Here is a 15,192-nt window from a genome sequence, read left to right as displayed (position 1 = left end):
ATTCCAGAACCCTGGGATCATGACCTGAGCAGAAGGCAGACATTAACTGACTGAGCCACCCAGGCATCCCTTGAAGATACTTTTTGACTGGCCAATATTTTTAGTCACACACACAAACATTAGGATTTCTGGCTTTTCTTCAAAGATCTAGCTTTGCTGGGACAGCACTCCTGCAGGACAGCTCTCAGCTGCTGCCTTTTGATGGAGCCCTTATTCTCTGGTTTGCTGCAGGCTTCATCCTAGCCTTTTTGTTTCATGCCTGCTCACTTTACACATTTCTGTTACTTGCCTAGTCTGGAATGTATTTGAGTTCACAGGATTACCCCTCCTTCAGAATTCCTATGCCTAAAGTTAGGCAAAATTCTCATAAAGACCCATTTGTGTGTCATCAATACAAAAGTGAAGAGCTCTTAGATGTTAACGAGACTTACTGTGGTGATCTTTTCATAATACATACAAATAACGAATCATTATGTTGTACTCCTGAAACTAAATGTTTTATGTCAATTATATCTCAATAAAAAAGAAATTAAAAAAATGGAAACTCATCCCCACCCCCCACCCCCAAAAGAGGGAATAGTTCTCCACTGGGAAAGATGGGATACAGGCCAAGGGCATGGCCTGAACACAGAAAACCCTTTCCTCACAACTGAGGGAGCGCACCAAGGGGAGTGAAGACCAGCATCTGAGTAAATGGCCTGAGTCACCATGTGTTCCAGTCAGCAAAGTGGCCTCCATTGGTACAAATCTCTTTGTAGGAAATGAAGCGGAAAGCTGCCCAACTCTAATTTCTGTCCACTGGTCTTCCTTCAGTCTTTGGAGACAAACATAATCAACTTCTCTCTTCTTTCATACCCAGACATCCAAAATTTTGAAGACAACTATCATTACCCCTGCCGGCCTCTTCCCACTTCCAAAGGCTTCTTTCCAATAAGCCTAATTCCCTGGACAACTCTCCTAAGATATAGTTGAGACTTCATCTTCATTCTGGTAAATCCCTAGCTTGGCTGCGCCACCCAAATGTGCTATTCCAAAGTCAGCAGCTTGAGAGAGTGAGAGGACAGAAGGGCAGTCAGAGTAGATCTTCTGACTCAGACCCTGGTCCTCTATCACCTGTCCTAACACTGCATGAGCTTACAGATTAGAAGACAATTGAGGATTCCCAAACTGAGGCCCTTTGAGGTACAGGGGCATGACAAGACATAGCCTTCCCTTTACATGGCTCCAGGGGAAGATCCTCCCTTAAGGAACACACCAAGTCTTTGTAATGGATAAAATCCAAAAACCCTACTCTGTCCTTATATCCTTTCTCCTCAATGGGCTGACACAATTTTGTAAGGATGACACCCTACCTTTGAAATATGCTTCGCCTCAAGAGGTTAGAGTCCATTTGAAAGGGCCTGTAAAGTAAGCTGGGGTGGTGGATGGTGACAACTTGTTTATTTTCCATGGCGTTGCTCATTAAGTCAGCTTTGGCATAATTAGGAGAGATGAAATTCAAGCCAATCTCTGAACTGCTGGTTTTAGTTTGAATAAACAGACAGGATTGATGCTGCTGGCTCAACTGAGATTTGAGGTTAGATGTAGTTTTGGTTTAACGTTCCTTTATTTCATTAAATGAGATAGTGTATGTGAATCACTTAAAATTACTGGAACATGTTCATTTTTATTACTAATCCATGTTTTCTGGCCATTCTTAACCATCTTTACATCCACCACAGTCTTTACGATGGTTCCCACACATAGCTGTCAGTCAATGAAGGAGAGTAAACCGATACTGGAGACATTAGTTGGCTGTCTCCGACACACAGTTATGGGGCCACTTACACCCATCCCTTCCACAGAGACCAGAACAAAGAGCTTAGGCTACAAGGTTTGGGTAGCTGAGGAAAGTTGTTAAAGTGGGTTAGCAGGTTCTTAAAACTTGGGATCATGTCAACAGCAGTTCCACCTGGAGGGAGACAGAGTGGATTAGATGTTCTCTCAAATCTGTCTCACATCTATGGATATCCTACTCTCTTTACAGTCTTTTGGCACAGAATGCTATGCTACCTCACTTGAGATCATTCCTACAGAACCAATAGGAAGATAAAGTGAAAGCAAACCAGCAATCAAATTTGATTGTCTTCCATCCTAAGGAGCTTGGTGTATAGTCTTTAAGGCATCAGCATCTGTCAGGGGCTCCAGCAGGGAATCCTATTCAAGGACACAGCATAAGAAGCACAGAGAATCAACCCAAGTGATACTAAAGAGGACAGGATGGGAGGACATTTTTTATTTCCCCAGATCTTCAGGCAACCTCACTAAGCTGGAGGTCACATGCAGCTGAGTATGAAACCAAGAAAAATATGAGGCTTAAAAAATATTGTGCATTATAATTCTTCAATCTCTGGAAGGCTAGGAGCCCAAGGTCAGTGTGGCAGGAAGCAGTGCAGATTCCCAGCCCAGCAGTCACACAATCTTCACGGTCTTGAGCATATCTGACAGTATATACGTGTCATCCCAACCCTTCCCAGGCTTCCTCAGGGTCTGCTCCAAGGCCTGGGCCATTTCCAAGAGCTCTGGTGTGGCAAGTTTCTGCTCCGGGTGCAGCTGACAGAACAGGATCTCATTTACTTCACCCTCAATTCGCCGGACATACAGGAGAGGGAAGACCGCTTTGAGCCCAGTCAGCACTGAGTCCTTCAGCCCCAAGTCCCGGCACACAAGGTTGAGGATAAAGACACCTACAGGGTGGGAAGGGAAGAGTCATGTCTCACAGATCAGGGGACATGTTGGAGACAAGGTTCAGCTCTGAGGAATAGACCGATTCCTGCTACAGGGAAGCTGGTAGCCTAAGAAAACACAGCTGCAGTGAGTTTGCAGAGAGCACAATGCATATGAAGGCAGGAATATGTGAACTATGAGAAAACTTAAAGCTAATTTCTTGCTCTTCTGTGCTGCTAACAATTTACTTTACCATTCTCCGTGCCTCAGTTTCCCAAAGAAATGCTTTGAGAAAGAAGTAATTAATACCCCAAGAAAAAAATGTACCAACTCCACAGGGGTGTTACATTCTTGACATATACATTACGGAGTATTTATCTGCCAGGAAAAGGGCCAAGGTTACCTTGACCTATGACAATGAAGGTTCCCAAAAACTCTGTTCACCCAAGTACCTGACACCAAATCAAAACATCTGGGAGGCTGTCTACATAAGGACTAAGAGCTCTAGCTTCCAAGTCACAAGGACATCAGTTGGAGCCCCAGCTTGTTACCTTGTGTCACCTTGGCAAAGTTTCCTTACTTCAGTTTCCTTATCTGAAAATGGGCTGCTATGAAGATGAAACAGCATTAACACCTAGGGCAGCCCACATGGAAAAAAATCAAATGGTAGCTAACATGACCAAGTTGGGGGAAATGTAAATTACTACACATTGTAAAACTGTTTGGTAACATCTAGGAAACCCCAGCTTACAAGCAAACTATGATCCAGCAATTACAACGCCATCTATATGCCCAACAGACCTGCAAATATATTTCACCAAAAGCCATCTACTAGAATGTTGATGTCAGTACTGCTTATAAAAGCCTCAAGTAGGAAATGACCCAACACCAACAGCAGAATAGAGAAACGAATGCGTTATAGACACACAATGATACTACACAACAATATAAATAACAATGTAAATACAACACTATGGATAAATCTCACAAAGATCATGTTTGGTAAAAGAAAACAAATAATATGTTCCATAAAATTCCATGTATACAAAGAACAAAAATGGGCAAAACTAAGCTGTACTGACTGAAGTTAGGATACGGGTTATCCTTGAGAAGAGGAGGAGTTACTGAATGGAGGTAAGAGGTGGACTTTCTGGGGGGCTACAAGTGTTCTGTGTTTGATGAGAGTAAACGGGTGTGTTCAATTCAGGGAAATTCATCGAGCTACACACTTATGACAGACCCATTTTTCATTAAAAAGAAAACAATTTTTAAAGGACCCACCCCTCCTCCCTGCCCAACCTTTTGTACCTCCTACCTTCAGGAGTCAAGATGCTTTTGACCTTCTGCAGGAAAGGCTGGTCCACAAAAGCTGGTGGTGGACAACTCATTCCCAGTGTTGGGTCCTTACTGTCGACATCAAACATGACGACATTGTAGTGGGGCTGTCCTGGGAAAGAGAAGCAAACGAGTCTTTGTCTAACACCATCTACCTTCCTACACCATATGTCCCCTGTGACCTGTGGTGGCCGCAGGTGGCTAAGTCAGAAGGATGACATGGAGGTTGTGGTTTGTCTGTAAGGGCACTGATGTCACTGTCCAGGGGAGTCACTGTCCATCAGGGTTCTGCTGTGAGCACCCCACATGACAGACAGGGCTTTTACCTGATCTTTTCCTCCACATTTAAAAGCACCTTCCATAAGCACACACATTCATGGGATCCGTGCTAGCATGATTACTACTTGGTTAAGAGTCCATCTATACCAGTAATTTTGAATCCCAGCAGAACATTAGGGTCACCAGGAAATATTCAAAATACTTTGAGAACCTGGGCTCCATTCCTGACCACCTGAATCAAAAACCCTGATGTGGGAAGGAACAGGTAGGAGAGGAGATAGGAAGCCACAGGTATTTTTCTTAAACTCCCAGGTAATTCGAAATACAGGCAGAATTGAGAACTATTGATTTAGGCAGAGCAGCTGCCTAAGTCTTTAGGGGCTGACCCAGCAAATGCTTGCAGGAGAAAATGTTCTCAAATTAAAGTTAGTGTATCTTTTCTAGTACTTGAAAAATAGCTGGCTCAAGAAAGATTTTACTAAATGGGTGAGAAAGAACTGATGAAGGATCAGATGCACTCCTTGCTATAATGGAAATAGTTTTTACAAGGGGTAAGCTTGCAATGCTACGGACTTTCAGCAAACTCTGAAACTATGATAATGATTATTCAATAATTAATGAATACTGACACAGGACTACTGCATGCCCATTACTGTGCATGGCACAGATCTCGTTTTGGTTTCTTAGAGAGCAGAACATGCTGGCTCATCAAAGTCCAAGAATAACCACTGCTCACATTTGTAGCAGTGAGCCCTCCAATAATCTGGAAGGTGGTTGTTAGAGACGATTGATTGCCAGGCTGTTCAAAACTGACTGATGGGCAGTACTGACGGCAACACATCACAGACTGAGTGCCTGCCATGAGCCTAGTGCAGTTTTAAATATTTCCCATGTACTAGCTGTGTTGGGCCTGGGCCCCAGCCTCAGAGAGGTAACCTGTGAGACTCTTGATACATACTTAAGTTCAGTTTGCAATTAAAATTCCTGCACCATCTGTCCATCCCAGCACCAAAGTACTCACTCCGGGCATCCTGTTTTGCCATACCCTAACTGGGAGATGCTCTGATCCAGTGAGAACCAGAGGATCAGTTATGGAATGGGCAGACCAGGAAGGGTGGGTGGCCCGAGCTCCCAGGTTCACTTAACTGAACCAACCTGACTGACTTCTCCCTGAGGGACTCCTGCTCCGGGAAGCACCAGTCCCCAGGAGTCTACATACAAAGAGGCAAAAGAAGCACAGGAGCTATTGCAGAACATTAATATGCCTTTTGTCCTAAGTCTGAGATAGGAAATATTAGAGCAAAATGGAGCCCTAACTCCAGCAGCAGCACGGCCATCAGAATTCCCGCTGAGTAGCATCTGCTTCAGGGTTTCTCAACCTCAGCACTACTGACATTGGGGACAGATAATTCTTTGTCAGGGGTGGCTGTCCTGTGCACGGTAGGACGTTTAGCAGGATCTTTGGTCTCTATTCACTCACTGTCAGAAGCACCCTCACCCTGCGGTTACAAGGACCAAAGACGTGTGTGTAGACACTGCCCGATGCCCCCAGGTGTACAGCCACTGATCTACACGAATGCTGTTTGGCTCTCTCTCTGCTTCACCCGCAGCTCAAAGACTAAAAAACAGGGCGCCGGGGTGGCTCAGTTGGTTAAGCAACTGCCTTCGGCTCAGGTCATGATCCTGGAGTCCCGGGATCGAGTCCCACATCAGGCTCCCTGCTCAGCAGAGAGTCTGCTTCTCCCTCTGACCCTCCTCCCTCTCATGCTCTCTGTCTCTCATTCTCTCTCTCGCAAATAAATAAAATCTTAAAAAAAAAAAATTAAAAAAAAAAAAAAGACTAAAAAACAACTCCCAACACACACCCCAACTTTTCTTCCCCTTTTCCTCACCCGGCTACAGACCTTAGGTTCCTTGGGAGGATGAGGAAGTGGCAAGGACACAGAGTCAGAAGAGAACCAGGAGAAAAGCCCACTGAGCTGTCAGCACCCCAAGGGCAGAAATGGTCAGTTTTATGTGTTGCTGTACCCCAGCCCATAGCACAGTGCTGGGCACCTGGCTGGCACTCTAGATTTACTGAGTCAATACATCAACCGATGAATGAACAAATCAACGGGGGAAAGACTGGGACAATGCTAATTGTTCGAGATGAATTCTAGAGGCCCTTGCAGGCCTGCCGACTTTGGATGACTCTTCCCTCAACACCCCTCCAAATTCTCCAACAGCAGTACCTTCTCTTCCTGCCAGGCTGGTAATATAGTCCAGTCCATCTGCAATATGGACCTTCATCCGGTCGCTCTGGGAGAAGCCAAACCACCGGCTGGCCACTTCCAACATGGAGGGGTCGATCTCCACAGCATCAATGCAGGACTTCGGGAAATGATCGTGGACAAACAGGGGGAGGCTGCCCCCACCCAGGCCTACCACCAACAATGCCAGTGGGGTCTCTGCAATAAAGGAATAAAGCATCATTTGACAATCTGCTCACTGAAAATTTTGTACCAGCCTTGGGGAGGGTAAAGGAGGGAGCTGGATTATTGGCTCTGCCCAGGGGATACAAGATTTAGAGGCCCAGCTTCTCTGTCTCATCCCAGAAATTTAGGGCCAGTCTGACATCTGAAAACTCAACCGTGGCCTCACAATCCTTCCTTTACTAGATCCAGAAGCTGTGTGTTATTATTACAGACCCTTAAAGATCCCAAAGCACTCAGCTGACATCAAACCAAGAGTCCCCACCATAAGCATTATTAGACTTCCCCTAGGAATTGGGAGGGACAATGGCCAACATCTCGCTTAGGATCACAAGGCAATGTAGATGCAATGCCCTCTGCCCAGCTTTCAACTCAAAGGCCACAGCTGCCCTCTCAGAAACACCAACCAACCGAAGGCAATCCATCCAAGTTCCAGAAATCACGGGAAAATAAAGGCCCAAATCCTAGTCCTAAGTACAGAGAAACCTCAGCAATCACAGGCAGACAGAAGAAGACAAGAAATAAGAAAGAATCACTGAAAGGAGACATTAAATGTAAGATTAATATCTGAGGATTAAACTTAAGAACTGAGACTCTAGGGACATACATCAACACCAAGAAAGGCCAAAAGTACAGGATGTTTCAATAAGACATACTCAGGACTTTGGGTGAACAGTTACCAGCCTAGACAGAAAAATGAACATTTTTGCTACTGTGGTCAGATCCAAACCTGTTATTAGTAATAAGGCTATGACTGTTCTACCTATAATATAGATTTTTTAATTAAGTAGAAATTCAAGAAAGAATTGCATCTGGTGCTCAAATAATACATTACTGAAAGCCAGAAATTCTTCTCAAGCGCACAAGAATTTCTGGAGTCATGATTTTTAAATGTTCCATCTGGTTACATAGGTAGACACATATGCAAACACTCATCAAACTGAACAACTTAAAATCTGTACTTTATGTATCTCATTGAATACATTTTATACTTTAGTATTTTAAATAAATGAATAAAGAAAAAATTTAAGACACCCACATGTGCAGCCATTTTGAGATTACAATCTGAGTTTCAGGGAAAAGCTACTGGATGTTTATTAACTTAGAAGAAGATTGGGAAGAAGAAGACTATGAATATATGTGCATTTTTTGGTCTGTAATCGCTGTGCTCAAACCACAAGACAGCTGTCATCTTACACGCCCCCTCCTGTGGCAGGCAGCGGAGTCTCCCTCACCTAGGAGCAGCTCCGGGTTTCTGAGCAGGGCAAGACCCGCAACCATTGCTTTGTGGTGTTCACAGCACAGGTAACTCTTGTCAATGGACTGCCCTGGGGCTGTGGGGAGGTCCTCTGGAGTGTCAGCAGGCCGCTGCTTCTTCCTGTCCTTTTTCCGTTTCTTCTGGGCTAAAGAGAGATAGAGATGATGAGGTCCCATGTTTGGCACTCTAGTCCATGAAAAGCAAGCCATACCAGCAGCACTGTGCCGTAGTGAGCTTGATCAGACTCAAGAACCCACGCCACCAGGCGTGGAGCCTACTTTAAGAAAAAAAAAAAGGATCCTAGAGGACATGGCCTAGATCTACACTGTCCAATACCGTAGCCACTAGCCACTTGTGGCTATTGAAATGTAAACATAAATTACAATTTAAAAACATTAAAGATTCAGCGCCTTACTTGCACCAGCCACATTCTATGTGCTCAGGAGGCACACATGGTTAATGGTTACCATATTGGGCAGCTAAGTGGATATTAAACATTCCCTCCAATGCAGAAAGTTCTACTGAATAGCACCAGACCAGGTGACCTCTAAGGTACCCACCAACTCTAAAGCCCTTCTGAAACATATGCTAGTGGCTGGCAGTATGAAGAAGGTGGGGTTCACCAGCACCCGTAACGTTTCTGGCTCACCTCACAGAAGTTTATTGAATTAATACAAAACAGATGCATATGGAGCAACGTACAAAGGGGATGGCCTCTAAACTGAAGGCATTAAAGTGATAACCACATCTATTTGGTAAACCACCACCCCAGCCCCTTATCATTTGAGACCCAGGCTTCGCTCAAGAACAACGTACACCTCCATTCTGCTTATTGCCGTTTACACTTGAAGAGCCCAGATGGTAACAGGACAACTTGCAGAGCCATGTGCCTCTGATCACAGGCACCCAGGTCTGTCCTACATCTTGGCCAATCTCCCAGGTCAGTCTGACCACCCCAGATGGAGAATCCAGGCCACGTCCACTTGGGTCCCACCAGTGTGCGGATGACACCTCACCTCTGTGAGACACATCCTTCAGCAACCTGGCTTCTGACTGCACCACATTCCTGTTGCTGAGGAAGATCAGCCGCCGGAAGTAGTGCTTGTCATCCCCCTGGACATCCTCGACCACATAGCTGCCACTCAAGGGACTGCAGTCTTGGTGCTGAACGGTCCGGACCCCGATGTCCCCACCCACAGACAGAAAGGGCACCTGAAGATATAACAGAGATGTGGTCAACCACCAGCTCAATTAAGAACAATGAGAAATGATAATCGTTTCCCTTTGTGTGTGTATGAGGAATCCCCATACCAAGGTTCAGGACAGCAAGAACTTCCAAGATTTGCCATTCTATTAAAGAACTTTCCTGGAGCCTTTCAACAGATCACAAAAGGTTTAATTCACTCTTTGGAAAACCAATTGAACACATAAAGATCCCCCAAACCCTTAGTGAAATGCAAGGGTTCTCCCTCACAAAAACATGATGTTCTCCTTAGGAATCCTCAAAGGATTTTCCATAAAAGCTAGAGGGAACCCTCCGGAGGGAACTATAACTATGAGAGAAGGAATCTGAACAGGGATAAAGAGAACAAAATCCAGAGAGAAAGCAACCATTCCAAGTTTGGAGAAATCTCTCCCTTCCCCCAATTACTCTCATCTTTTTCCCCATTTTTCTAAACAGGAGAAAAAATTAGGAGAAAAATACATTTTCCCCCTAGACTTTTCCATTTCCCTTCCCAATCTTTGCTTCTATTTCTTTTAAAGACCTCCAAGAGTATTTAATAATCACCAGGGACCCCTGACTTTGCAGAGATGCAGGCACTGGAGAGAAGGTCCCAAATGACCTCCCCACAGGATCTACATCTCTTTTATGGACACCAACCCCAAATTCTGCCAGGAAGAATCAAACACACATTCATCTGCAAACACAAGACAGCATAGTGGGCAGAACCACAGGCTAGAACCTGGAAGTCTAGGTTCATGTTTTCAGATCTGTTACTACAGAAACAAGCCCCTAGGGACCTTGGCTTTCCTATCTACCACGGATAAAGTACCTGTAATGCACTCACCTGTCAACTGCCATCAGCAGGATGGAATGAGACAATGTCAGCAAAAACCCTGTTTCCTTCCCAGGAAAATACCAGACCAGCAATGCTAATATCCTGAAAACTAACCTGAGCTGTTTTGCCTCTTTTCCATTCTACACTCAGATAATAATGGTTCTAAGAAGCAAAATGCTCAAGGAAGGTCTGCACAAAAGAGGGTAAGGAGAAACAGAGTCTGAACAATCCACAGTATAAAGAGCTGGAGCCGGCAAGGTGGAGAGCATTTCATCTCTGTGGAGTCTCAGAGGCCCCACAAACACAGATGCTACTGGGGGTCTCAAAAGAGCAACTGCTCTCCTTCTTCTCACTGCCTGGGGCAAGAGAACATAAGTACTGCCCACTTAGTTCTGAGCTATTGACATGCCCTTCAGGAATAGACTAGGGGCAGAGACCCTCATCCTAGCTCCTTCTAAGACACCCTCTGCCTTCGTGGCTGCTAATATGACTTCTCTAGAGATCAATGAAAGCTGCTGCCAGAGCTCTGTTACCTGCTGCTGGGCGGGCATCCCGGCAGGAGCCAACTCCATGACTCTGGCTGACAGCTCGGCCTGAATGCTGTCCATGCCTTCGTACCGCTGGCCTCGGTGGAGGGCCACTGTGATCAGCCTCCTGAAGCCTGCACTGGCCGCCAGCTGCTTCCGACCCTCCTCCATGCCAAAGAGCCACTCAGTCTCGCGACCCTGGGGGACTGGAAAGAGGCACTTGGTGACACGGAGTCCAGGGAAGAGTGTTCAAGCCCCAACCAATATGACCTACATGGCAGAGAGTCAGCCCCGGCATAGGCCCAGCATCCCTTCCAACTGTGACCCACTGAGGGCTATCAATTCCCTAGTGCACAATGCCCTGAGCAAAGCAGCCATCAGACACATGGTAGGACCCACGTGACCATGTAAGGGGGAGAGGCAGGTACCTAGTGCAAGAAAAATAGCAATAATACTAACACTTATTATATGCCAAGCAAAATTCCAATAAGTTTACAAACAGAAACTAATTGAATCCTCACAAGAGTCTAAGATGCAGGTGGTATTATTATTCCCATTTTATAAACGAGGCCATTCAGACACAGAATGGAATTATTTACCCAAGTTCATACAATTAGTAAATGGTGAAGCTGGGGCTCAAACCCAGGCAGCCAAGCCCCAGGCTCCGTGCTTGTATCGACTTTACTATTTGTTCCCATTAGTAGACAGGTAGGCTTATGGAATACTTGGGAAAATAGCTCACTTGTCAGCAAATTACCAGCATGATGATTTCAACATCTTGCCTTTGTCTAGAATATCCTATTTTTGAAGATTTTATTTATTTATTTGACAGAGAGAGACACCGTTGAGAGAGGGAACACAAGCAGGGGGAGTGGGAGAGGGAGAAGCAGGCTTCCCGCTGAGCAGGGAGCCCAAAGTGGGGCTCAATCCCAGGACTCTGGGATCATGACCCGAGCCGAAGGCAGACGCCTAACGACTGAGCCACTCAAGCGCCCTAGAATTTTCTACTTTTGAAAGCACTTCGTCATCCTATTTCTTTTGATCATTACTGAGGTAAATCGGGTATCATTTACACCCTTCACTAATGCCACTTCTGTTTATTAAGCACTTATCATGTGCAAGCACCACTCTAAGAGATTTATACTTCTCACACCTACACAACACAGTTAGCAATCCCACTTTATAGATGAGGAAACTCAGGCACAGAAAGAAAAGGAACATTCAAGGTCACATCACCAGGAAGGGACTGAGCTAGAACTGGAACCTAAATAGTCACTTTTTTAGCTACTACTCTGTACTGTCTCCCTAAATTCAGCAGAGAAGCATAGCCAACTTCCCCCAAGTCCTGCAGCTCACAGGCTACAGAGCTGAGACTCTGCTGCTTCCATGACTCCATGTTACAAAGTAACTCTCTACACTGTGAGACTTACCTAATTTATCTCTCTCTCTCCTCCCTACCAAACCCATTCTCACACCAAGCCTTTGCAATGGAAGATGTGAAGAAATAAGCCTCAAATCTTAAGCAGGTAGCTGGACAGCGCTATTCCCCCTTCCTCATGCCTGGGCTAGTCTAACCTCTTGAAGTGCTACCCCCTGCAAGATAAAACCGGCCACGGTGTACCCATCCACCAAAGCCCCAGCCCCTCCAAGGAAGAGAGGGAGCAATCCCAACTCACTGATGAAAATGGCAAAATGATTGTCCCGCGATGGTTTCACAGTGGGGCTGTCCACCACGTGGAGGGTGTAGCGTGGCTCCCCCGTGTCCCCATCGCACAAGTCCAGAGATACACTCCCCAGCCCGGCCTTGCGGTACAGCTGGCTGCACAGCCAGGCATACTGCTGCCGCTCCCGCACCGCCTCGGCCAGCCGCTCGGCACTCTCCAGCCGCACAGGCTTGCCCTGCTCCTGAGCACATAGCTCAAAGATTTGAAGGGCAGAGCCAGGGACTGGCCTGAACTTGGTCATGATGAAGGCAAAGACAGGTAGGGAGAACCGAGGCTCTGCTTCCAACACCTGGTCCTGGCTGTTGGCCACCTGGTGCACCCTCACCATCCACCCCTCCCGGGAGAAGTGACCCACTGCTTTCTTCAGGATGTGAGCCTGAGCCAGGGAGATGCAGAGGTAGCGACCGCCCACCTGCAGGACACGGCCAACCTCAGCCAGCATCCTGTCCACTTGGTGCAGGGTCTTCTCCTCCTCATCTGTCAGGACAGCGTCCAGGGTGCCCTTGTCCAACACCACCTGGAACGAAGCATCAGGAAACTCCATCTGTGTCATGTCCATCTTCAAGAAGCTCATCTGGGGCCGTCGGCTGGCATTGCGTTCCTTCATTTGCTTGATGACCACCTCACTGATGTCGATGTTCACTATATCCTGATAGCCCACATCATACAGCTGTTCACTTAGCTCTGAGTTACCACACCCAATCACCAGCACCTGAGGGGAAAAAGCCAACAAGGTGAAGGAGATCAAGACAAAGGAATGACCTGCAGACACTTCAAGGAATCAAGTCTCACCTTGGCTGTTAACTTTTCAGAAGGTGTAAAGGTTATTGTCAGCAGAGAGCACCATTACAGAGGTGATTCTAGGTTCCATCCTGAAATACCGCTGCTTAGAGAAACTCACCGGTGAAAACCACATTCAGTCACACAATGCAAGGTATGTAAAAATGGGTTTCCATACTGCAAAAACAAGCTAATCCTGGTTGTTCTTTCTCTGAAGCAAGCACTGATTATTCAAGAAGTGATAGGAAGTCACAGAATCCAAACTGTTTTACTATTAAAAACCTACTTGTGCCATAACCCTATTCCACTCATGCCTAAAGGCACACCTCATGGTATTCTATTTTCTTTTTCTGTTTGTTTTGTTTAAGTTGGCTCCACCCCCAGCATGGAGCCCAAGGCAGAGCTTGAACTCACAACCCAGAGGTCAAGACTTGCGCTGAGCTCAAGAGTCAGACACTTACCTGACTGAGCCACCCAGGTGCCTTTATTCCGCTATTTTCTAAAGCCAAACTTAAAACACAAGTTGTTGCCTCCCTCTCTGTGGAGCAATCGCCCATTGAGCCTTCAAAATTCGGCCCCAATGTCACCACCTCTGGAAAAGCCTGGTGGGAAATGCATAAGCCTGGGACTGAATGGGGCTGAGTTTAAATTCCCATGTGACCACTCACTACATGTATGATCTTGGACAAGAAACTGGCGCTCAGAGCCGCAGTTTCCAAATCAATACAATGAAAGAACCTTACAGAGTTATTATGAGATTTCAACTGCTGAAGGCACACACACACACAGCACTCAGCATAAGTCTTGGCACTGAGAGCATCCTCCACGAATGTTACCTTCCTATCCTCTTTCTTCCCCACCTCCAGCACACTTCGTCTCCATCAAACCCCTAGCATTGAACTTAGCAGTTGTCACTCCTGGAACGTGCCTTAGGGTTCCTGTTGCTTATGAGCTGAGCACAGGGCCTGAAATTCAGCGTGCCAGCAACAACCACTCCGTTAACAGAATCATCTATCAGTAAAGCCACGGGTTTTCTCTGCTCTACACACATGGACAGTGACAGAAACGCACACCATTGCTCGAGGAGCCGATCGCTAGCTTGGACTACTCAGTCACTCTTCCAGTGAGATTACTAAGTCAAGGATTGCTGGGAGCAGGAGGTCTCTAACCTGAAAACCTTTAAAAGAACATTTTAAAATTGCCTTTTAGCCGAGTGACGCATAGAATCCGGAAAATATGGGCCCCATTTCTTACTAAAATACGGGCCTGTCGCTATCCACCAAGCGCAGGGTTAAAGTGCTCGTTCCCACATTCCCGAGCACACACTCGGGACCGCCGCGCCGCGCTCACCTTCTCTCTGGGTTTGATGTATTTGTGCAGCACCCCGCACAGCTCCAGGTAGCTTCCATACCACTCGAAAGCTCTCCTTCCTCGCTGCTGGAAGAACTTCTCCCAATAGTCCGCGGAGCCAAACTCCTTGCAGCTTTTGGGTAAGAGGTTCATATTGTCACTGTCCGAGCGGCGCCTTCAAGACCCTCCTACTCGCCCTCCGAGGTACCATCGGTTAGGCTTCCACACACGCTGACGCCGGGCCCCTGCAGTGGAATTCTTCCCACGACCAAGAACCACGCTGATTTATCCCCCGCTCAAAACCCAAAGGGATGACGCTTACACGCCAGCCCCACGCGCGAGACACTGAACCCAATACACGCTCACCCGTCCGCCCGGCTCGCAGCCCCTGCCGCACGTGCGGAAGCCCTCACACTCCCTCAGAGCGGGGTTTCCGAACCCGCAATCATATCCGGGTGCCAGGCGTCGCGATTGGTCGGCACGCAGACCCTCCCAGCGTCCCATTGGTCACCGCTTTTCGCTCCTGGCACCTCATTGGCCGAGACGCGCTCGCCACACGCAGGCGGAGTCGTCGCGGCGGCGGAGCGTTCCCCTGCGTGCGACAAAGGGGGCGGGGCCACGGGCCTGAGTCCGGGCGGAAGAGGCCTCGCTGGCTCGTCTGCAGATTGCCTCCGAGCGCCGCGCGAGGGCAGCTCTCCCCGG

The 15,192-nt window shown here is 47.0% G+C and overlaps 1 protein-coding gene across 2 annotated transcripts; it reads right to left on the bottom strand.

Annotated features, from left to right (window-relative positions):
• Window positions 1–2,260: 2,260 nt before the first annotated feature.
• METTL13 (methyltransferase 13, eEF1A N-terminus and K55) lies at window positions 2,261–14,931 on the bottom strand. Of its 2 annotated transcripts, none has more exons than XM_036080554.2 (8): window positions 14,491–14,931; window positions 12,313–13,072; window positions 10,643–10,842; window positions 9,066–9,261; window positions 8,027–8,194; window positions 6,552–6,767; window positions 4,022–4,153; window positions 2,261–2,726 (listed from the first exon to the last, which is right to left on the bottom strand). In XM_036080554.2, the coding sequence occupies exons 1-8, from the start codon at window positions 14,641–14,643 to the stop codon at window positions 2,452–2,454; spliced, it is 2,100 nt and encodes a 699-aa protein (XP_035936447.1). In that variant the 5' UTR covers window positions 14,644–14,931; the 3' UTR covers window positions 2,261–2,451. The 2 variants fall into 2 exon arrangements, with proteins under 2 accessions (XP_035936447.1, XP_035936449.1); XM_036080556.2 differs by having other exon boundaries at window positions 12,313–12,877.
• Between the last annotated feature and the right edge of the window lie 261 nt (window positions 14,932–15,192).

The sequence above is a fragment of the Halichoerus grypus genome, chromosome 7, assembly GCF_964656455.1.
Source record: "Halichoerus grypus chromosome 7, mHalGry1.hap1.1, whole genome shotgun sequence".
In the NCBI taxonomy this organism is placed as follows: domain Eukaryota; kingdom Metazoa; phylum Chordata; class Mammalia; order Carnivora; family Phocidae; genus Halichoerus; species Halichoerus grypus.
The sequence above is the reverse complement of the archived record's forward strand: the minus strand, read 5'-3'. Positions and strand labels throughout refer to the sequence as shown.

Bases quoted from the DNA above. Each gene is read 5' to 3' on its own strand.
- METTL13 (XM_036080554.2), bottom strand. From the start codon at position 14,643: ATGAACCTCTTACCCAAAAGCTGCAAGGAGTTTGGCTCCGCGGACTAT. The intron at 6,768-8,026 runs GTGAGGGAGACT...CCTTTATTGCAG, and splicing joins AAACCCGGAGCTGCTCCTAG to AGACCCCACTGGCATTGTTG. The intron at 4,154-6,551 runs GTACTGCTGTTG...TCTCTTTCCCAG, and splicing joins CAGCCTGGCAGGAAGAGAAG to GACAGCCCCACTACAATGTC.